This window comes from Hyaloscypha bicolor (genome assembly GCF_002865645.1).
Source record: "Hyaloscypha bicolor E unplaced genomic scaffold K444scaffold_39, whole genome shotgun sequence".
Taxonomy (NCBI): Eukaryota; Fungi; Ascomycota; class Leotiomycetes; order Helotiales; family Hyaloscyphaceae; genus Hyaloscypha; species Hyaloscypha bicolor.
Genome location: NW_020194541.1, coordinates 941,528 through 961,793, shown reverse-complemented (window position 1 = coordinate 961,793; position 20,266 = coordinate 941,528). Strand labels below are relative to the sequence as shown.

Genomic DNA, 20,266 nt, shown 5'->3' with positions numbered 1-20,266 from the left:
CCCCACCACCTCCATCCCACTTCCCCTTCGATGATTGGAGCGTATGTGAGTATATATTTAACGATTGAAGCAGCTCTCGTAAGATTACATACGAAAGCAACCATGGACAACGTGAGTTTCTGCCTCTCTGATCGGGCCTGTCGCATCACTTTCGTTCATTGCAATGGCACATGGGCTAACACAACGCTTTCAGCAACAAACTTCGGATGAGAAGCGCGGCAAGAATGCCGCGAAGAACAAGGCGAAGAGAGAGCGAACCAAGAAGAGAAAGGCCGATGAGAAGGCGGCGGCGGCGGCGGCCCCGGCCCCGGCCGAGAAGAGTAAGTCAACCCCTTTTCCAAGATGTCACAGCCAAAATTCGAGATCTTGACAAAACAATGAGGTCCTCTCTTTCCTCGATGTTCCGTTCTTTATGAACAATCACTGACAGCATTTTTGCAGAGAGAAAGCATGACCCCAAGCCCCTGCGCCGTGACTGGGAGGCTATGAGAGCCAGCCTGGTCTTCGACGACCGTGGCGTAGGCCACACACCGGACGGCGAGTGGTTATACTATCCAGGGCCACCTACCAAGGAAGTTCTGCCGGCTGGCCATGCCGCCGAACGAGTCAAGTGGATGTCCTTGGGTTTCGTCGAGGAGGGAGAGAATGCGCGGGAGATGTTGCCGTCCACCTCGGACGAGGAGAGTGAGGGGGAGGGGGAGGGGGAGAAGGGCAAAGATGTAGAGATGGGTGGAATGGGGAGAGGAGCTCGGCGGGACGAGGAGGGTGATGGAGGAGAGGGCGGAAAGGGGGGTGGAGATGCGTTGGTTAGAGTGGAGGGGGGTGTGGCGGGACTGGCGTTGTCGGGCGTGGTTGTGCAATGAGGCTACGCGGGGGGTCGGCCAATCAGGGTCACGTGCGCAATTTCGAACGCGATTTGTTTACGAATGCGAAAACCCCACGTCACCTCCTGACCGTCTCCCACCAACAATCAATTCAGCACAAACAATGAGGGCAAATGTCGCGCTGTTCCTCACGAATCTGCGGCTCCTTGACCTCGACCTTCGAGATAGCTGGCCTGACATCACAGCTCTGACCTTCTCTACCTCTCAGCAAAACCAAAAGAAGCGGATCCAATGCGTCGAATGGGCTCTCTACCAACTGTTTGCGCTGTGTGATCCAGAGGAAACCCGAAATGTATGTCTTTCTAGCTCCAATTCTTTGTGTTTTATGCATGTTAACTAACACCCTCTGCAGAAACTTCAACCTTTCTTCCCGCCTCTCGAACCTCTACAATCTCTCAACCTTCGCGCAGCCCTCTTCCGATGTCTCGACCAAGCGAAGAAGAATGGAATACTTGGGAGGGACACAGTACTGAGGAAGACAATGCTGGATGAATGCAAAGGAGAGAGATTGGAGGAGGTCCTCGCGGTATTCTCGAATGCGGTCCTGAAGAAAGTACTTCAAGGAGGCTCTAAACAACATGAAGCTTTGGCACAGCAATTGGCGTTTGAAAACTTCTCATACAAGGGGGAACGTACTGTCTTATCGGCTTTGATCACGGCACACAAGGTGTCCTTAAGCAGGCTGTTACGGGTGAAGGACGACGCAAGAGCTAATTACGATGACTTCGCGGATCTTCTCAACCTAAACGACCGACGCATCGCACGCCGACATGAGCAACTCAAACAAGCCATTGAGGAGAGTGGGCCGCAAGGACAGATTTCAGAGCGTGACGCTGCTGCGGTTCAGGAGCTAGTCCAAAGCAATTGGTCAGGCCAGCAAGAGTGGTTGGATACTATCCTCTACGGGGACAGCATAAGGGGCGGAAATGGGCTTCTGGCAACACGGTTTGACAAGGTTTGGAGGCATGTCGAGCATGGTAGCATCGGTGAATTGGAAGATCAGAAGCATGTGGGTCTTCTTGAACAGCTCGATGCACGAGTAAAGGCTCAAGAGAGTCGGTTGTCAAGATGGCAGGAGTTTGGTAAGACGCTTTCCAAGGTTGGAGCCGCCTCTCCTACGAAACAATCTGCGCCAGTTTTGGCAGAGCGGAAGAAAGTCGACCTGGGATTCAACAAACACCAAGCTTTGCAAATCGGTCGCAGTAGTCTAGTGAAGGATAGACACCCTACCTCCACCTCGCTGGAAGAGTATACCCGTTTGATCGAGAACATGCAATCAGAGCTCGCAGAGGTTGGCAAGCCACGGGCCCAGACCAGGCGACCTCCACGTCAAAGCCTCCTTCCAGAACAGCGACAGCTCTTTCTTCCACCATCTGCCATTCCTGGGCAGGAAGAACTCGAAACCCAGGAGAAAGAATGGTCGTCTGTTAGCGAGATGGACGAACCCTCACCGGGCTCTCTCGGTTACGCTACCAAGTCCACGTCTCGCACCCCCCCTTTAGAGGCTCCGCCGAAAGCGTCGCGACCCGAACGAGATCTTGCATCCAAGAAGCCCCCAGTCCCAAAATATGCAAGCAAATCCGTCACAGATGATGTTCCCGACTCTTCCACGATGCCCACCGAACCCCAGAGCACTAGATCGCCATCACCAGGACGATACCTCCGCACTCCTCCACCCCTCGAGCCCAGAAAAGCCATCGAACCTACTGATACAAAGTTCATCAAGCCAAAAGATTCTGATTCTGATCTCGCAGATCACATCTTGAACTCCGTCGCCGCAGCATCACCCTCACCCAAGAAACCCCGTCACACTCTATCACTGGCCGAACGTACCCGTCTCTCAATGTCTCGCGCATCACACTCCCAATACTCAGACCTTCACGACGACATGGACATCCCCGACATATCCCGTCTATCAATCAAACCCCGACAGTCGACAGCGCCTATTTCAAAGACTTCCAGCTCCGAATCCGAAGGTTTGCATGCTGACTTGATCGAACGCACGCGTAAAAGCATGGCCGGTTTTGAGGCAGCACAGAAGAAAGCCCAGCTCGAGCGAAGAAAGAGTGCCAAGGATGCAAAAAAGAAGCAGCGGGAGTCGAGCTACTTTCCGAAGGTTGAGGAGGAGGTAGTGACACCCGATATCAGTGCGATTGAGTTGCTTGAGGGGGATCCTGATTATGAGAGCGTGTTCAAGAGTCGACCGAAGATTAAGACGAGTCCGGCGGTTAGTCCGACGAGGATTTGGGAGGATGAGGGTGGGGATTAGCTTCCGTTTGTGGATAGTGACAACGACCCTGGCTGCGACGTTGGATTGCCAGAGGGTTGAACCTGAATTGTATGACTAAGACGCATGGTTGCTATCTGAACTAACGGTCAGAAATCAGAATCAGAAATAAAGTCTTGACACAACAATTGCTCTTTCTCGTCATTTGATCAGTTTGAAGAATCCGGGGCGTCGATGCGGTCCATCGGGCCTGCTTCTTTGGGCCAACTCTATACGATGCATATAAGGCTAACTCCTGCGGGGATCCGCACTCCGAGCAGCCACAGTTAATCAAGTGTCAGCACTTTAGATGCTCAGTGTGGGTGATGCTGACTTGAATACCTGAATCAGGCGAATAGTGCGAATGCTCGCTTCTGATTGGTTGGTCCCGTGAGGATGACGGACAGAACCGCGAGCCAGAAGCGGGGCATCTCCTTGGCCTCGAGCTGGAAAGGCAAGAAGAGTATAAGTAGGCCTCTATTTCTCTTCTGGCCAAACTTTCACGGCAAGCAAGCACAGTACAAACCAGACTCAATCGCAACATGGCTCAATCACATGGATCCTGTCTCTGCAAGAAGGTTGCTTATACCTTCACTGGCGAGCCAGTTATGCAGGCAGTTTTCTCCTCTTTTCCAGTTCCATAACTCAACTAACTCTCCCCCAGGCAATCTGCCACTGCCTCCCCTGCCGCAAAGTTTCCGGCGGTACCCACACGACAAACATCCTCGTTCCTCTCGCCGCTCTAACCATCACTTCCGGCAAGGAACATTTGAGAAGCTACGCGGCGGCCCACCCCAGTGGCATGACCTTGACGCTCCATTTCTGCGAGAACTGTGGAACGAAGATTTATAAGGATATGGATGGGGAGGCATTCAAGGGCGTTGCGATTGTGCAGGCGGGGACGTTGGATGCTGGTGAAGGGGGGATGGAAATTGGGGATGTGAAACTTGGGGCAGAGCTGTGGGTGAAGAATCGTGTGCCATGGTTGGGAAGCGTGGAGGGAGCGGGCCAGCTTCAAGAGTTCTCCTGATTGAAGATAGGAAGGGTAGTTAGGAGAGGGAACGTGTCCTGCTGTCGTGGTTGAGAACTATCCTCTTAGATTGTCCAGGGGCGCAAAATAAACATCGAGAAGTGTTAGTTGTGCAAGAGTGCCTATGTTTCCGCCTTAAAGCTTACTAGGAACCCACCTCGGCTTCCTCTTCTCCACAAAACTCCTCACCCCCTCCTTCATATTCTCCCCCTTATCCATCCTCTTATACCAAACCTCCTGCGTCCACCGCGTCGCCTCCTCCGCCCCGATTCCCTCCCACCCCATCTTGATTCCCTCCCTAGACACAATAACACTATCCGGACTATTCCCCACCACCATCTCCGCCAACCTAATCGCTTCCTCCACACACTTTCCCTTCTCCACAACCCTATTAGCCAGTCCCCACTCCCTCGCTTCCTCCGCCTTCAATGTTCGCCCAGTAAGCGCCATCTCCATCGCCCTTTGCCTCCCCACCGTCCTAACTAACCTAGACAACGCTCCAGCTAGCGCTACTACACCGATTTTCACCTCAGGTAGTCCGAACTGTGCGTCCTGGTCTGCAACGACCATATCGGCGTTAATTATCATCTCGCATCCACCACCGAAACAAATCCCATTCACAGCGCATATCACAGGCTTCTTTCCACCTCTTCGACTCAGTGCGCCGAAACCAGAGGGCGGCATGCCCCTTTCTTTCGCCTCCCTCGACAACCCCTCCTTCCCATCTTGCGATTGTGTGCTGTGATTCGCATTATCCCATTCCTTCAAATCAGCACCAGCGCAGAATGCCCGTCCGGCGCCAGTTAAGATGGCGCAGCGCAGGGAGGGCTCGTTGTCGAACCAGGTGTAGAGCGCGTCGAGCTCGTAGTGGCCGCGTGAATTGATGCAGTTTAGGTCTTTCGGACGATTGAGCGTTATTAGCAGAATTGAAGGCGTTGGGAAGGTGATTAGGGAGTGGTGGACTGGTGGGGGTGGGGTTATAAAGCTCGTCATTTTCGCGGAGTCCTGTTGGGGTCGTGAGGGCGTCTGGAAGATCAGGACTGGGCAGGCGGTTTGGGAGAGGGTGTAGGAGGAGAATGCTTGGTGGGAAAGATGGTGAGACATGCAATTGGTGTTGAATAATGGAGATGTTTGCGTGCGTGATGCCTTGAAGTTGGAGTGAAGTTGAAGTACCGATTAGATAATCGCAGGGAGCCGAGGTTCGGCTCGGCTAAATGGTTGCCGAGATCTGGGGTAAAGGGGTTCAGGGGCCTGTTTACTTGGGGTTTCTGTAAGCACTTTTTGTTCTTTGTGGTTTTGTGCACGAGGTCAGCCTGAACACACCAGAAGCTCGGGCGGACTGTACAGCGAAGCTGGGATTCATACTCGTGTTCCACCATCCATGCTCGAGTGATTCATCGGAAATTTTTGTTCACTATCCTTGTCTTTGTTTTTCGGCAGTTCTGCACCTTTCGTTCTGCCATATATAGGTGTTTAGATTTCTTACAGAACCTCGCCTTAGTTGCAGCTCCTGATCTAAATTGTGGTCAAGCTACGAATCCTGGCCCTCGAATTCCTCATTGCGCGTTCAACGCCAATTGGGGCTGCTACACGACGCCTTCTTATTATTTTGTCATCTCCCTAACGCCACTAGTTACAATTATCAGCTGTGAGAACTGAGGTAATTATGCCCCGGATATCGCAATCAAGTTCAGGGAGCAGCCGATCCCGAGATTGCAGGACTGGAGATAGAATCGCCCGAGAGCTGAGAGAGCTTTCGTGCGGTGCTTTCGATTTTCAATCCACCATTTTCGAGGGTTACAGAGGATCCCAACATTTTGAAGGTAGCGACACCCGTAAGAAATCACACGTAACAGATCTGGTTATACCGGAGCCCGAATTGGTAGAAAGTCAGTCTTCTGACACGGTGACATCCTTTTAAGGCTGGTTGTTAACAAAATTTGGCCCATCAGACACAGAACTGGGTGGATGGTCCGATTCGCTCGGGCGGAAAGTTGGTCCTTGAGCTAGATGACATTCTCGGCACTTACTCGGCAGTCATAAAGGAGTTTCTCAGATTAACATTATCACACGTTGTCCTGATCACAAGGACAAGGGCAGGGCAAATTGCGTGATGTACATGTGGAACGAGGTGATTAAGGACGCGTCACACATGGAGGTGAGTTGCAGCCGAATGTGGGTGATGGAGGGTGGACAAAATGCGGATCTTCGGAGCCTACATTGTGATTCAAGATCATTTGAGTGCCATGGGCGCGATGGCACACCCCATTTATCCCAATATTGGGCCCTGAAGATAGTGGACCAAGTGATTTTCAAGTCTATTTGAAGAATTCTTAGAACAGCAATTGATCAGCCTTTCTCTAGTACTCTACGCTCATCGTCACACTGTGAGAGCCGGATAATCTTCTTATTTGCACCTCCTGTGTGAAACAAAGTATAGAGTCCGAGAATATCATTGGGTATCAGATGTGGGAAAACTTGTGAATCTTCATCTTGATTCTTGATAAAATAATGGCATATTGACTCGCTTAAACAGAACCCTCTCGTACGGATAAATTATTGTTTCCCCTTGATGAGAACATCTTAGAGATTACTGGAGCCAGAAGCCTTCCGAAGTTGGTGTTGTAGTAGCATCGAAAAGTGTATGGTTGGCTCATTTACGTTCTTGGCAGTTGCCCGGCAATTAGCTATTTGGGGCTCTTGAAATGCTCCTGACTATCGCGTTTTAGCTAGACAGCTTTCCTTCATATCCTTGCTGATCACTCGTTAAGATCCTCCCCTCTCTATGGCAGCCATACACATGCAAAGTTAAGAACAGAGAGCCAGAAAAGTATATGTACGCTCAATGGACCTTCCAACTTTCACATTCTAACATTATTTTCTCAGTCATCCTTCAACTTTCCAAACTACAAGGAACTCGAAATCTCGATGTCGACGCATAAGAACGTGGGATGTTCTTAAACAGCTGCCAATGAACCGTGGACTAATTTCCACACTAGGTATTCGCCGCCTCGGATTATACGCTTGCCCCCTCTATCCTGAGAGTGTCAGGCCGGGTGCCTTAGCAACCTAATGAAGTTCATTGTTCTCTTCGACTCCCCTCCACTGGCTCTTCTCTGAAAGGGCCCAGCTGAATTCCTTCGGGTCGACTCGCGGGGCCATTGCGCTAAACTTGGTTCCTGACAGGGAATGCTTGTGTTGCAGGTTCGAATACGTTCGAATGTGTGTTTCTTGGATTTAAGAACTCTACGCCACCTACACCTCTCATGTTCGATTCGGCATCCATCCAGTTTCTGCCGCAAGAACCTATATAGCCACATTCGACTCTGTTACCTTCTTTTATTAGCAAACCGGCCTCAGGGCTGCAGGCAAGGCGAGGGGTGGGAGAATTGCCTCAGAGATGCTGTTGTAACAGATGAGACGCTGGAAGAAATATCGTTGTGAAAACAATTAAAAGGCGATAGGACTTTCACTCACATCTCAAGTGATTCACCTAACATAGGACGTTTAGCGAACCAGACTTCTTCAAACGACCCTTACAACTCACAGGCACTATGACTGATAAAGCATTGGCTAGGGCATAAAACAAAACGCATAGCTTCGAGGATTTGTACAAGCAGCTGGACATTCTGAAGTTGGAGGGACAGACTATGTTCAGACTGAAAAGATTTCAGACACAAGTCGAGTTGGGATAAACCTTCAGTCCTGGAACCGGTTTAACTGCTTCCTAATCGAGGAACCTGGAGCCGGATGTTCCACAATAGCTGACAGCAGCGTGATTCGATTGAAGGCGATGACTGAGATATTAAATTAGTTGAGAAACAAACTTTGAGAAACGAGCTTTCGTTCTACACGGCGTATTGACTGACACAGGACCCGATGCTTTGAGATGTAAGTCAGGTTGTTGATTTAAGAAGATGTTAATGGATGAAGACCGCATTCTCGATACAAGAGAGCCCATTCGCAAGCATAAATGGGTATCGGTCTGTTAGCACTCTTCACACATCATCCAGGAACCAATACAAGTACGGATGCGTATTTGCTTCCCTCCTTACATAGTCATTCCCCCAACGTACAATCGGTGGCCCTCGTTCATTCAGTATATGCTCTCCCCACTTCGCAACAACCGCGTCCGCCTCATGGAAAGAATATCCATTCACAGCGACTAGGTAGCTTTTCATTCGATCTAGTGTCTCAGGTATATCGACTATCCAATTTGGATAATGGAAGACGGAGTGTGAGAGCGGAACTTTGAAACACAGGTTGGAGACTGCTGCCTGGCACAGTGTCCTCAACAGCCTTACGAGCTGAACTACCTCTTCTCTGTTGTAGAATTTGGCTCCACAGTCAAGAGATCTCGTTGGTGGTTTCGAAAGAGTGGTCATGAAGATTGAAGAGGCTTCCAGCTCTGAAGGAGACCCTTCTCGTGGGTAGACTTCTTTCCTGAAAAAAGTAACGCGCCCTGAACAGGCTGTTTTGAAGTCCCTGAGCCTCTGGGCCAAAATTTCTTCCGTATACGCCTGTGTGTTGAGACCTCCAAGTGGACTTGGTGAAGCTAAATTCGGCATGAGCTTCTCGGCAGCGGCGAGAATTCCTGGACGTGCAAGCAACTTCTCTTGGCGTTGGACAAGGTCATATGAGGTGAAATATTCATGTAATCCAGGAGACCCGGGACCTCGATTGAGCAAGTTTGAGGTTTGTCAGGTAGGACCAAACTGCTGCTAATCGTGGAGTAAATGCTGGTATCTCTTTCCAAATATCTCTTCTCGTATTCAAGTATCTTCCATCCGAACCACATTCTTCGTAGTATTTCTGGAGCTTTGTGGCCTAGCTTTTTGAATCGCCGGTCCCAGCGACATATCCCTCGCCCAAGCCAGATCCACCCGCACACGATGAAGAAGTCGGGCACCATCCCCGTCAAAATATAGGAGAGGTTGGTCGGACTGCGACGCGTCCACACCCTGAGCAAATCGGGAATGATGCGAATGGCAAGTAGAATGAAAGTGATGTAGACAGCCAGTGACTGGACCCAGTTGGAGTGGTTGAGTGCGATCTACTACTCCATCTTGCCAGGAAAGGCTTTACAGTGAGAACAGAAGCTAGTCCCAGTGTGATGGCGAGCAGAGTAATCGCCATTCCATGGCAGGTGTGGCCAATCTGATCCAGGCTTGGGCTCTGTTCTGAGCCCGCGAGAATTAACTGGAGAATCCAGCCAACATTCAAAAGAGCAAAAAGAAGGAAGCCCCAAATACGCCGTGTAATACTGAACAAGCATAAATTTTTGTTTTCACTGATCATAAAGCTTGTTCGGAGTATGGACATGACGATGAAGAGTGTGCCGATATCGTAGAGCCAGGTTATTGCGTACTGCGCGGAAAGATCGGGTGGGAGTGGCTTCTTGTAAGTTGCACCGAAGCCTGCAGAAGCTCCGGCGATTCGAACTATAGAGCGATGTCAGGGAATTGGGTATTAGAGAGGGGTTTGCGAATTGGAGCCGTACCGAGTATTAATAGCCACCACCAACGTGAGGCAAAGCTCTCTGAACCCGAAAGCATCCCAGTGAACAATATTAATAGGAATACAACGAGGTAGAAACCAAGCAAAATGGCACTGAGCACAAAGCTCATTGGAAGAGCGACGAGCACGTCCCTAGAGGCCATTATGCTGCCCCGGAGGTCGAAGCAGGGCCGACAAACAAAGGCTAATAAAGCGTTCCTAAAATCGCAGCTTGATGCAAAATCAACGTCCGAACATCAGAGAGAAAATTCAAGTGCGAGACAGAAACTCAGAATGTTAAAGAAGTCCTTGGCTCTGGAAGGAGGAAAGTGTGGTGTCTTTAGCAACGGCAAGCGCCGCATCAGCTCAATTATTGAGCCCCCTCCAGCTCGCCTCGAACACTCAGCTCTCGATCATGGGCGTTTGTGCGAGGAAAAAAAATCATAGGGGGACTTGGCTTTGTTGACCAATGTGGCAAAGTGGAAATTGTAAATATTGATTGAAGACGCTGCGGCTTGAAAAAAGTGGCGCCACACTTCACCAACAATGGGGATTTCCCGCGCTGGGGAGTGAACTTGCCTTTGAATGGCCATCGCACGCCTATATCATAAATGCCATTAATAGAGCGACGAGACAGCCAGAGAAGACGAGAATCAAGGACGATCAAGATGTCGATATTCGAGAGGAGAGAGCATCATCCACGGTATCAGCCAAGCAGCAACGGAACTGCCCAGACTCAGAATGGTAGATAGATTGTGTCGGGGTTGAAATGGATTGGATCAGGTCAGATATCTGACACTCGAAGACTTCTTGCCCGCAATCTCAAACACAATGGAGTCAATGGCCAAGACTCATCATAACCCTACCAGGTACCCCAGGCGCGCGGCCTGCATGGAACGAGTGCCGTTCAATCCCAACAATTTGGCTGGTAAATCAAGCAAGAAAAAAGCATCCATGTTTGATGGTGCGAGAGGCGATTGGAGGCGCTCAATGCGTGGGAGAGACGAAATGCAGGTGTGATTTCCATTAAGAAGAAGAAGAAAAGGGGGGTGGCGGCGTCACCAGGAGTGATGCGGGAGAGAGTGAAGCGTCGGAATTGAAGCTCAGCGATTGGCGCGGGTCAAGAAGGTCCAAGCACCAGGGAGGACCCCGCCATGGTCAGAAGCAAGATTTGGATTTTGGACACTTCTTTTCTTCAACTCCACGAGCTTCTCCCCAGTTATAAATCCAATTGGGCTCCTGCATGCTCAATTGGATTCTTCTACCTCTGTATTCTGTTTCTCAGTGCCAAGATGCCGGAAGAGATCCTCAACGACATCTCGCATCGACGATACAACCCATTGCGGGGCAGCTGGCTTCTCGTCTCTCCACATCGAACGAAAAGACCATGGCAGTACAACCTCCACTCCACAGCTTCAAGCAGTGCTAATTCCCTCGCAGAGGCCAACAGGAATCTCCCTCTAAGAGCTCACTCCCCGAATATGATCCCTCAGTACGCACCTCTCTCCACGAAAACTACCCCTCTGACCAAACCAGTGCTACCTCTGCCCCGGCAACAAGCGAGCACAAGGCGACGTGAACCCGAAATACGAAACCACATTCGTCTTCGTAAACGACTACAGCGCCGTCAAAGAATCGCAAGCAGAATACACGCAAGAAGGGGATCCCTCTGGTCCGTCTCCCGTCTCCCCTCCCGCTTTCCCTCCCCCCACCTTAACCCGCCCCCAGACCTCTCAAACCTCCTCCGCGCCGCCCCCGTAACAGGCAAATGCTACGTCCTCACCTTCTCCTCCTCCCACAACCTAACACTCGCCGACCTATCCCCGGCACAAATCCTGCCCGTAATCAACGTCTGGACTTCAATCTACGCCTCGCACCTCTCTCCTTCCTCCCCGCTCTCCGGAATACCGCTGAACCTGCCCGCCCCGACGCAGATGATAGAAAAACCAAGCGCGCAGTATACATGGATGCAGATCTTTGAGAATAAGGGTGCCGCGATGGGCTGTTCGAATCCGCATCCCCATGGGCAGATATGGACGACCACTGGGCTGCCTGAGGAACCTGCTGCTGAGTTACAGCAGTTGATAAAATATAGAAAGGAACATGGAGGCAGGAACCTACTTGAGGATTATGCGAAACTTGAGATGGAGAAGAAGGAGAGGATTGTGTTTGAGAACGAAGGGTTCTTGGTCGTGTGTCCGTGGTGGGCAGTATGGCCATTTGAGGTGATGGTTGTGAGTAAACGGCATAGGAGAAGTTTGGTGGATTTGAGCGAACAGGAAAGAAAGGATTTTGCAGAGGCGATTGCGGAGGTTACGAGGAGGTATGATAATTTGTTTGAGACGAGTTTTCCTTACAGTGAGTTCCCCCTTTCTCTTTCTCCTTTGGTCCAATGGCTCTCCTTTTGTTATTGATGCTGATGATCGCAGGCTCGGGTATCCATCAAGCTCCACTCGAAGGCACGGAAGAGGAGATTAATGCGTCCCATTTCCACATGCATTTCTACCCGCCGCTTCTCCGCAGCGCGACGGTTAGAAAGTTCTTGGTGGGTTATGAGTTGATGGCTGAGCCGCAGAGGGACATCACGCCTGAGCAGGCTGCTAAGAGACTCCGTGAAGACTGCGGTGGAGAGTTGTACAGGAAGAACTTGGAGTAAAACCGGAGCATATTTGGGAGGCAGAGCGCGCATTTGGAGTCGGGACAGAAGCTCGGTGGAAAGATTCCTCCTCATTAGCATTTAAATTTGTGATACAATGTCTTATACCCACCCCATATCTACACTTCCCCTTCCTCCTAGTCCTACTCCCTTTCCCAGTTCTTTCACATTACGCCAAGCTCCTTCCCAGACCTCTTCTCCCAAGTCCTGCTCACTGTACATAATCCCCCCAAACCCACAACATCCAAACCAGCGTCCCCGTACTAACCACCACCGGCCCCGCAAGCGGCTTTCCCCACCTGCACGTCCCGAAATAAAACCACTCGCTCATGAAATGTCCAAACGCCACCAGGTACGTCAAATACGCCAGTTGGTAAAACGCCGGGTTATCGATGTTGTATGCTGCATATAACCGCACAAACGCCTGTATCAAACTCCATGTACCGAATGTCCGAGACGATAGCGGAGTGACCTGGCGATTGAGACTTGGAGGCGTCGTGGGCGTCGGGTTGGGGACTGTGGGGAAGGAGGTGGGACCGCCGTAGACGCGGGAGGTGAAGGAGAGGGTGGTGTAGGATTGGATTGTGTTGCCGAATGCTGTTATGGCGACCTGGCAAGCTGTTTCTCAGCATATGAAGGCAATTGACTTAGGGAAAAGGGGGGGCATACGAAAAGTAGCCATTTTGGCAACAGGCCTTCGTGTTGCGGGAGGAGGGATTGGATTGCGCTGATTAGGGATGCCATCTTGGGGTTGGGCCTTGAACAGCGGACTCAATTGAAAAGTCCGAGATGGGGAAGACGGGGAGGTTGTCGTCAAGATAGAATTTCAGCTATGGTGGCTAACATTGCTTTTTCTTGAGGCGTGTCGTTGGAGACAGCTCTTGGGAATTTAGACGCGGCCGCGTCTGCAGATCAGGAACGACGGACAGGGGTGAAGCTCTCAACCTGACCTCAACAACACCATCATACATCGACATCGTCAGCATCAATCTTGACAACACCAGACATGACCGCAGTCATGGATATTGGCGCTATTCTCGAGAAGGCCCCTCGTCCATTAGTCTACGGCACTTCCTTCGTAGGACTTTTCTTCATCGCCCGCTTTTTCATCAGCTACATTCGACTGCTGCTCAGCTTATTCGTCCTGCCAGGAACGAATGTAGGTTTACCCCACGAAGACTATAGAAGAGTACACTGCTAATTGGCCCTCCAGCTCCGCAAATACGGCAAGAAAGGCACCTGGGCAGTAGTAACCGGCGCCTCCGACGGCCTCGGAAAAGAATACGCCATCCAGCTCGCGCAAAAAGGCTTCAACCTGCTGCTCATCTCGCGCACTGCCTCGAAACTCGAGACGCTCTCCTCCGAAATAAAGACCAAGTATGCGGGCTCGAATATCGACGTGAAGATCCTCGCTATGGACTTCAGCAAGAATGAGGAGGGCGATTATGCGAAGTTGAAGGCGCTGGTTGATGGACTTGATGTGGGAATTTTGATTAATAATGTCGGGCAGAGTCATGCTATCCCTGTGTCGTTTATTCAGACGCCGAAGGAGGAGATGAGGGATATTATTGCGATTAACTGTGTTGCCACACTCCACGTGACGCAGATTGTTGCTCCTGGTATGGTGCAAAGGAAACGAGGACTGATTCTTACGATGGGGAGTTTTGGCGGGTGGTTGCCTACGCCGTTACTGGCTACGTATTCGGGCAGCAAGGCATTCTTGCAGCAGTGGTCTACGGCGCTAGGTGGGGAGTTGGCGGGCAGTGGGGTAGATGTCGAGCTTTGCTTGAGCTACTTGGTTACGACTGCTATGTCGAAAGTGAGGAAGACAAGCATGCTGATCCCAAATCCGAGAGCGTTCGTCAAGGCTGTACTGGGAAAGATTGGGAGGAGTGGCGGAGCGCAGAATATGGCCTATACGAGTACGCCGTTTGCGGGGCATGCGTTGATGCAGTGGTGGTTGGAGAACACGGTGGGGATTGGGGGGAAGATGGTGGTGGTGAAGAATAAGGAGATGCATCAGGGAATCAGGAAGAGGGCTTTGAGGAAGGCGGAGAGGGAAGCGAAGAAAGCTTGAGGGGGAATGAAATCAAGGGAAATGTGGCCCATTGGGGCGGATTGTTCTGTTGGTGAAAGCGATGGGAAATGCTGTATATGGACAACCCAGAGGAGAGGTCATCGGAGAATAGGGACTGCATGGTGGTGGCATTGCTTATAACAGCTTAATACCTCATCTGGGTATAGAATAGAAGCAAGTAATGTATGCATTGAAACACCTTCGAAGAGTGTGATTGCCACAGGCTCAGGAGTTGAAATTGACTTCTCGGTGAAAGAGAAGGCGCAGACAAGAACAACCTCGAAGCTTTCCACTCCTGAAATTTCATGGAGTTTTCAACCATATTGTTTGAACAGAATTCTCATCATCCATACTTACAATTCACACTCCCTCATTGACAATAAGACGTTTGCTATTGTGTCTCATATCACGTGATGCGTGGCTGGGAAATTTTGAGTTGCGACCTCCAACGCGTCTTCGAGGCGCATCTCGACTTTTGTCAGTGTTTACAAGCTTCCATCAACCACGACATCGCCCTCAGGAACCCCCACACAACCTTTCTCGCCCATCTCTCAGCTGCTGCAGTTCCCCATGCAGTCTTCCTAGACCGAAAGTCACCGCCGTGTCTGGTATTGCGACCGCGCTTGAAAGAGCAGTCGGGCAGCAAAGATGTCTTTCCCCGGAATGCAAACCCCCCAGCGGCCTTTGCCTGGCGCATACTTCAATACACCTGCAGCATCTAGATTCCCGACTGGAGCTCCCATCCGACAACCAATGTTCCAACCACAAGGTACCAGACAGCCTGCTGCTCCTAGTGGAGACCCTTCACAGCCTGTCTCTCAATCGCGTGAAGTCCCCCCTCCACAAGCTCAGCGACCTATTCAACGAGCGGCTCGAACAATTAATGAGGTGTTACAACGAGAAGCAAGTTTCCCCGATCTTGATAGCTATGTCAGACGTAAGTGTCCGCCCAAGATCGAAGAACAGAGCTGACAATGGAGCAGAAGGCATTTCTTCCGACTATGATCTCCCAAATAATACCAGCGAGGCTGCATGGTCACCTTTCCAGCGAACAAAGATGTACGATATCCCAGACAAGATCTTCGAGCAATACAATAAGTCTCAGGTATCGACCATGATGGGGCTGTTCGCGGATCTGAACCATGCTTGGGTTACGATTGATAGCGCGCTGTATCTCTGGGACTACACGAATCCAAATCCAGATATTATTGGGTACGAGGAGCAGAACAACACTATCAACGCTGTGAAGCTTGTTATTCCGAGGGCTGGGGTGTTCGTGAAAGAGATTACACATCTTTTGGTGGTTGCGACTGTGAGCGAGATGATTCTGCTAGGCGTGGCGTCGAAGTTGGAAACTACCACGAGTCCTGGCTCGAAGCTGGAAACTCCTGGTATTCGGACGGTATCGCTTTACTCGACGAAGATGTCAATTTCCATCCGAGGCATCAACGTCGAATGTATCGCTGGTTCGGCAGCAACTGGGCGCATTTTCTTCTCAGGAAAAGACGCCAACGAGATTCACGAGCTCACATATCAACAAGAGGAGAAGTGGTTTGCGAGCAGATGTGGGAGGATCAATCACACGAGTCCGGGCTACACATCTCTTGTCCCTCAGATATGGGGCAGCAGAACTCAAGAACACGTCATACAAATGGTGGTGGATGATACTAGACGACTTCTTTACACCCTTTCCTCCGAATCTTGCATACGAACTTTCCACATGGACTCACCAACCACCCTCCAACAAGTTATCGAGAAGAAGAGGCAAGAATGTTTGAGGGACATCAGTCACATGATCTCGCAATCAAGTCTTCTTACCAACACCATGAGAATCTGCTCTATCAACCCGATTTCTGCAAAAGAAGGCTCAAAGCTACATCTCATGGCTACGACTACCACCGGCTGCCGATTGTTCTTGAGCGCGACTCGAGGTTATGGATATCTGACTGGCCAAGGCGCACCTCAGAGCATGCAGGTACAGCACATCAAGTTCCCGCCCCGACTGGAACCCAGGCCACCTGGACAGCAACTGCAAGCATACCCAGGCACCGAGCCAACCACTGAAACCGGCTCACTCGCTCTTGCTTTCACTAAACAGGGCCTCCGCTTCCCACCTGGTTTCTTCTTCTGCTTTGTCACAAAGAACGACAATTCCGGACGAGACTCACTCTTCCTCGCTGGCCCGGACACTGGCAGAATTGCAGCGCGAGTCCAAGATCTAGCTGCACAGGGGGGCACAAAATACTTCGAACAAGCCTGCTGGATTTCTTTGAACAGTACCGCTGAGGACGTTGGCCTAGTCACGAAACCGTTTGCAGCCGCAGCGCAACCACTGGGATTCGGGAATGAGCTTGCTGTCCAATATGACGAGCCGCCAACCGAAGTTGCTATTCTGACCAATAATGGCATTCACATTATCAGACGAAGAAGACTGGTGGATATATTCGCTGCTGCGATCCGTAATCAAGGTGGTGATGAAGCCCTTGAAGTTGAGATCAAGAAGTTCATTCGACATTACGGCCGGGGTGAAACAACTGCAACTGCTCTGGCTGTTGCTTGTGGGCAAGGCAATGATGTAACTCCTGGCGACCCGAGACTGGCCCGAGCCAGCGACCCTGAGACATTGGAGTTGGCTCGAAAGTGCTTTGTAGAATTCGGAGGACGACCATCACTGAATGAGAACATGGTGTCCGAGGGTCCATCACAGGCTGTTGACAATGTGCGACCATCTTCACGGCACGAAGGACTGGCACTCTATATGGCGCGATTGGTCCGATCGCTCTGGAAGGCATCCGTCATCACACAAGTAGTGCCACCAAAGGATGGGGGGCCGATGAAGATCAAGTCGACGGTTACTCTGCTAAAACTGACGAGTGTGCAAGATGACTTGACGAAGTTGGCGACATTTCTGGAGAAGAACAAGTCATTCATCGAAGGGCTTGCTGGACCGGAAGGTCTTCAACGCGTTGCCAGCCAACAGGAGGAAATTGCTCTCCAGGGCGAACATCAAGCTCTCCACTCCCTCCAGAAGTTGAACTCAAGCATCATCGAAGGTATCTCATTCGTTCAGATGCTCTTTGACGAGCGAATAGACGAGATCTGGACTTCTCTTGATGATTCTGTCAAGCAGCGACTTCGTGAATTAACATACGAACTTCTCTTCTCTTCCAGCCAGGGCAAAGATCTCGCCAAGCTGTTGGTCAAGGCCATTGTCAATCGAAATATTGCCCGAGGAGCGAGTGTTGACGTCGTCGCGGATGCACTCAGGCGCCGATGTGGTAGCTTCTGCAGCGCTGGCGATGCCATCATCTTCAAGGCTCAAGAGCTCCTGAACAAGGCTGCGGAAGCTGGCGGGAACAGTGACGGGGGACGCACCCATCTCAATGAAAGTCTTCGACTCTTCAATGATGTGGCTGGCTCTCTCTCGTTTGAGACTCTTCAGAATGCTGCCGATCAATACACAGCCCTTGGATTCTACGCTGGTGCAATCAGCCTGGCTCTTCATGTCGCTTCTGAATCCGACCGTGGGAACAGAGCATTGGCATGGGTCAATGAGAAGAAGCCTGCCAATGATGCTCGCATTCCTCTCTACAACTTCCGCAAGCAATGCTACAATCTCGTCCACCAGGTCATAATGGCCGTCGATGCTGCTACCAGCGCAGAGCCGGATGTGATCGACGGTCGACCCACTCTTGCTGCAACAAAACGAAGCGAAGCTCATGATGTCGTCAACAACTCAGATGATGAACTCTTCCAATTCGGCTTATACGAGTGGTACCTCAGCCAAGGCTGGGAAGCAATGCTTCTTGCTGTCAATTCGCAATTTGTGATTGAATTCCTTACTCGATCAGCCACCACCGATGTCGAGAGAGCTGATCTGTTATGGAGATACTACACCCACCGCGACAGTTTCTACGAGGCAGCAGTTGTTCAACTCGATTTGGCTAAGAGCGAATTCGCTATCCCTCTGGCGAAGAGAGTCGAATATCTCAGCAGAGCAAAGGCAAACGCTTCGGCGCAAAGCCAAGGCATTGGCAGACAGGCACGCCAGGTTCTGTTGTATGAAGTCACAGAACTCCTTGATGTCGCCAACATTCAAGATGAGCTGCTGCACAGACTGAGTGCCGATGAGCGTGTTCCAGCAGAACGAAAGGTGACGGTGGTCCAGGCGCTCGATGGACAGATCTTGAACTTGACGGATGTATGTTTTCTCCACTTCGTCCGAGCCGACCCTGCTAACTCTTTTCAGCTCTACAACGAATACGCTGACCAAGCATCCTACTTCGACATCTGCCTCACCATCTACGAAGCCGCCTCGCACCGCAATGAAGCAGACATCAGCGCCACCTGGCAATCCCTCATCGATGCCACACATCAGAAAGCCCTCAACAACAACGGCACCCAACAACCCTATGAGGCAATCGTTAACGTGATGCGTGACATGGCGCACCGCCTCTCCCTCTCCGAAACCACATTCTCGCCCGCCCTCCTTATCCCCATGATCGAGCAATACGCCATTGAATACCAGAACAACGTCGGCCCACGCACCTGGGTCGAGGACCTCTTCATCTCTGTTGGCTTCCCCTTCGAATCCATTGTCGCCAACATCCAAAGCATGTGGTATCACAATGTTGCTCCTTTCACTGGAATTCGGAAACAAGTCCTGGCGAAACACATCATTTATGTGCTGGGCCAGTGGTACGAGGAGTGTATCCGCAGTAACACGCGCCTGTTTGGCAGTGATGAGAATGCGGATGATGTTAATCAGTTGCTGGAGCTGTTGGGGAGTGAGCCGCTGGGCGCACAGGATACGGATGCGTTGAATACGCTGAAGAGGAAGATTCTTAGGGCTTGGAGTTAAGCGGCCTTCATAATGAATCTGTGTGTGCATTGGAAAGACAAACGGAAGGAAGAGTGATTCAAGCATGGCTGGCGTTTGGGATGGAAGAGTGTCATCTCTGCGGCGCGCGAGCATCGTGAGCCTTTTTTGATTGAAGGAAGGAAAGACAGATGCGTATATTTGAGAGTTGGTTGATGATTTTGTGAAGCAGCAGAGGGCAGATACATGGAAATGAAGAGATGAATGAATTGAAAAGCAAGCGCGTTGCGGGAAGATTCTTGCACATACTGTACTTTAGAGCCAACTGCTCTCCCTTTGATACCAAATTTGATTGATTGATGAAATGATTTCATTTTTGCAAGTTTAAGTTATATTTTTGTGATGTGCTCCCTCTTTCTCGTTACCTGACTACTGGGAGTAATTCAACAAGAACCTGCCTTCGCACTCGTTACAAAACTACTTCCGGACGCCGTATTTACTTGCATTGTATTTGAATTACAAACTGGAAGTGAAGTGCCTTTACAATGTTCTTGACACATTCTTACTTCCGGGATAATTATGCTGCCGTGGAGCCGTGAGGGGAGGAAAGGTTGTTGAAAATAGGCTCATTTTTGCAGCTTACTTTATACTTCTTTTCCCAAACTTCCTAATTCGATTTGTAAAATGTAGATGCATTTCAGAAGCTAGAACGGCAGATCTCGAGGCGCAATCCACCTCGTCATAGGAAAATGGTTCAGTTAGTCATGTGACGGGGCGGCCCATTGTTCCACTCCTCGGCTTGAAAGGCTTCATCTCGGGTGATTCTCTTGTATATAGCTTCAGCTTAGAAAGCCTCTTAGTTCTTCAATGTATGCTTTCTAAACGGCATCTGGCAGAAGGCCGTGTCGTGAGACAATGTCACGTGTCGCTCCCACCTATTATTCTTTCCAAACTCTTGGCTGCTCTGCTTCAAGCAGGAAATTACTCCCTTCTATGTTAGGATTTGTTAGATACCGTATAGGAAGGATCGATTGAAAA

At 50.6% G+C, this 20,266-nt stretch overlaps 10 protein-coding genes across 10 annotated transcripts; 6 read left to right on the top strand and 4 right to left on the bottom strand.

The window, feature by feature from the left end:
* K444DRAFT_609245 (uncharacterized protein) lies at nucleotides 1-668 on the top strand. Its single transcript, XM_024879540.1, has one exon. It carries the CDS (start codon nucleotides 164-166, stop codon nucleotides 368-370), a length of 207 nt encoding a protein of 68 aa, XP_024741202.1. The 5' UTR covers nucleotides 1-163; the 3' UTR covers nucleotides 371-668.
* Nucleotides 669-826: 158 nt separating this feature from the next.
* On the top strand, nucleotides 827-3,406 carry K444DRAFT_308718 (uncharacterized protein). The gene is made up of 4 exons (XM_024871791.1): nucleotides 827-1,176; nucleotides 1,237-3,115; nucleotides 3,171-3,222; nucleotides 3,272-3,406. The coding sequence occupies exons 1-4, from the start codon at nucleotides 988-990 to the stop codon at nucleotides 3,318-3,320; spliced, it is 2,169 nt and encodes a 722-aa protein (XP_024741201.1). The 5' UTR covers nucleotides 827-987; the 3' UTR covers nucleotides 3,321-3,406.
* Nucleotides 3,407-3,580: 174 nt separating this feature from the next.
* K444DRAFT_308731 (uncharacterized protein) lies at nucleotides 3,581-4,393 on the top strand. The gene is made up of 2 exons (XM_024871792.1): nucleotides 3,581-3,764; nucleotides 3,815-4,393. Exons 1-2 carry the CDS (start codon nucleotides 3,693-3,695, stop codon nucleotides 4,178-4,180), a joined length of 438 nt encoding a protein of 145 aa, XP_024741200.1. The 5' UTR covers nucleotides 3,581-3,692; the 3' UTR covers nucleotides 4,181-4,393.
* On the bottom strand, nucleotides 4,316-5,543 carry K444DRAFT_641053 (ClpP/crotonase; the record flags this gene model as incomplete). The annotated part of the gene is made up of 2 exons (XM_024884560.1): nucleotides 4,316-5,142; nucleotides 5,504-5,543. 2 exons carry the CDS (start codon nucleotides 5,541-5,543, stop codon nucleotides 4,316-4,318), a joined length of 867 nt encoding a protein of 288 aa, XP_024741199.1.
* Nucleotides 5,544-7,860: 2,317 nt separating this feature from the next.
* Nucleotides 7,861-8,922, bottom strand: K444DRAFT_308690 (uncharacterized protein). Its single transcript, XM_024871790.1, has one exon. The coding sequence runs from the start codon at nucleotides 8,746-8,748 to the stop codon at nucleotides 8,179-8,181; it is 570 nt and encodes a 189-aa protein (XP_024741198.1). The 5' UTR covers nucleotides 8,749-8,922; the 3' UTR covers nucleotides 7,861-8,178.
* Nucleotides 8,923-9,961, bottom strand: K444DRAFT_308689 (uncharacterized protein). The gene is made up of 2 exons (XM_024871789.1): nucleotides 9,681-9,961; nucleotides 8,923-9,621 (listed from the first exon to the last, which is right to left on the bottom strand). Exons 1-2 carry the CDS (start codon nucleotides 9,838-9,840, stop codon nucleotides 9,098-9,100), a joined length of 684 nt encoding a protein of 227 aa, XP_024741197.1. The 5' UTR covers nucleotides 9,841-9,961; the 3' UTR covers nucleotides 8,923-9,097.
* A 1,007-nt stretch (nucleotides 9,962-10,968) lies between these two features.
* On the top strand, nucleotides 10,969-12,332 carry K444DRAFT_521510 (galactose-1-phosphate uridylyltransferase; the record flags this gene model as incomplete). Its single annotated transcript, XM_024874134.1, has 5 exons — nucleotides 10,969-11,069; nucleotides 11,117-11,168; nucleotides 11,213-11,348; nucleotides 11,405-12,034; nucleotides 12,106-12,332. The coding sequence occupies 5 exons, from the start codon at nucleotides 10,969-10,971 to the stop codon at nucleotides 12,330-12,332; spliced, it is 1,146 nt and encodes a 381-aa protein (XP_024741196.1).
* A 211-nt stretch (nucleotides 12,333-12,543) lies between these two features.
* Nucleotides 12,544-13,076, bottom strand: K444DRAFT_521296 (Erg28-like protein; the record flags this gene model as incomplete). The annotated part of the gene is made up of 2 exons (XM_024874117.1): nucleotides 12,544-12,942; nucleotides 13,002-13,076. The coding sequence occupies 2 exons, from the start codon at nucleotides 13,074-13,076 to the stop codon at nucleotides 12,544-12,546; spliced, it is 474 nt and encodes a 157-aa protein (XP_024741195.1).
* Nucleotides 13,077-13,285: 209 nt separating this feature from the next.
* On the top strand, nucleotides 13,286-14,687 carry K444DRAFT_555403 (NAD(P)-binding protein). The gene is made up of 2 exons (XM_024876705.1): nucleotides 13,286-13,491; nucleotides 13,546-14,687. The coding sequence occupies exons 1-2, from the start codon at nucleotides 13,339-13,341 to the stop codon at nucleotides 14,407-14,409; spliced, it is 1,017 nt and encodes a 338-aa protein (XP_024741194.1). The 5' UTR covers nucleotides 13,286-13,338; the 3' UTR covers nucleotides 14,410-14,687.
* Nucleotides 14,688-14,890: 203 nt separating this feature from the next.
* Nucleotides 14,891-19,593, top strand: K444DRAFT_583541 (putative nucleoporin). The gene is made up of 3 exons (XM_024877830.1): nucleotides 14,891-15,346; nucleotides 15,393-18,610; nucleotides 18,659-19,593. Exons 1-3 carry the CDS (start codon nucleotides 15,058-15,060, stop codon nucleotides 19,268-19,270), a joined length of 4,119 nt encoding a protein of 1,372 aa, XP_024741193.1. The 5' UTR covers nucleotides 14,891-15,057; the 3' UTR covers nucleotides 19,271-19,593.
* The last annotated feature ends 673 nt before the right edge of the window (nucleotides 19,594-20,266 follow it).

Excerpts from the sequence above, each read along its gene's own strand:
- K444DRAFT_308731 (XM_024871792.1), top strand. The coding sequence starts at position 3,693 with ATGGCTCAATCACATGGATCCTGTCTCTGCAAGAAGGTTGCTTATACC. Across the intron at positions 3,765-3,814 it reads CTGGCGAGCCAGTTATGCAG|GCAATCTGCCACTGCCTCCC; the intron begins GCAGTTTTCTCC and ends ACTCTCCCCCAG.
- K444DRAFT_308718 (XM_024871791.1), top strand. The coding sequence starts at position 988 with ATGAGGGCAAATGTCGCGCTGTTCCTCACGAATCTGCGGCTCCTTGAC. Across the intron at positions 1,177-1,236 it reads ATCCAGAGGAAACCCGAAAT|AAACTTCAACCTTTCTTCCC; the intron begins GTATGTCTTTCT and ends CACCCTCTGCAG. Across the intron at positions 3,116-3,170 it reads TAAGACGAGTCCGGCGGTTA|TGACAACGACCCTGGCTGCG; the intron begins GTCCGACGAGGA and ends GTTTGTGGATAG.
- K444DRAFT_609245 (XM_024879540.1), top strand. The coding sequence starts at position 164 with ATGGCACATGGGCTAACACAACGCTTTCAGCAACAAACTTCGGATGAG.
- K444DRAFT_555403 (XM_024876705.1), top strand. The coding sequence starts at position 13,339 with ATGACCGCAGTCATGGATATTGGCGCTATTCTCGAGAAGGCCCCTCGT. Across the intron at positions 13,492-13,545 it reads TCGTCCTGCCAGGAACGAAT|CTCCGCAAATACGGCAAGAA; the intron begins GTAGGTTTACCC and ends TTGGCCCTCCAG.
- K444DRAFT_308689 (XM_024871789.1), bottom strand. The coding sequence starts at position 9,840 with ATGGCCTCTAGGGACGTGCTCGTCGCTCTTCCAATGAGCTTTGTGCTC. Across the intron at positions 9,622-9,680 it reads GTGGTGGCTATTAATACTCG|TTCGAATCGCCGGAGCTTCT; the intron begins GTACGGCTCCAA and ends ATCGCTCTATAG.
- K444DRAFT_308690 (XM_024871790.1), bottom strand. The coding sequence starts at position 8,748 with ATGCCGAATTTAGCTTCACCAAGTCCACTTGGAGGTCTCAACACACAG.
- K444DRAFT_583541 (XM_024877830.1), top strand. The coding sequence starts at position 15,058 with ATGTCTTTCCCCGGAATGCAAACCCCCCAGCGGCCTTTGCCTGGCGCA. Across the intron at positions 15,347-15,392 it reads TCTTGATAGCTATGTCAGAC|AAGGCATTTCTTCCGACTAT; the intron begins GTAAGTGTCCGC and ends ACAATGGAGCAG. Across the intron at positions 18,611-18,658 it reads AGATCTTGAACTTGACGGAT|CTCTACAACGAATACGCTGA; the intron begins GTATGTTTTCTC and ends AACTCTTTTCAG.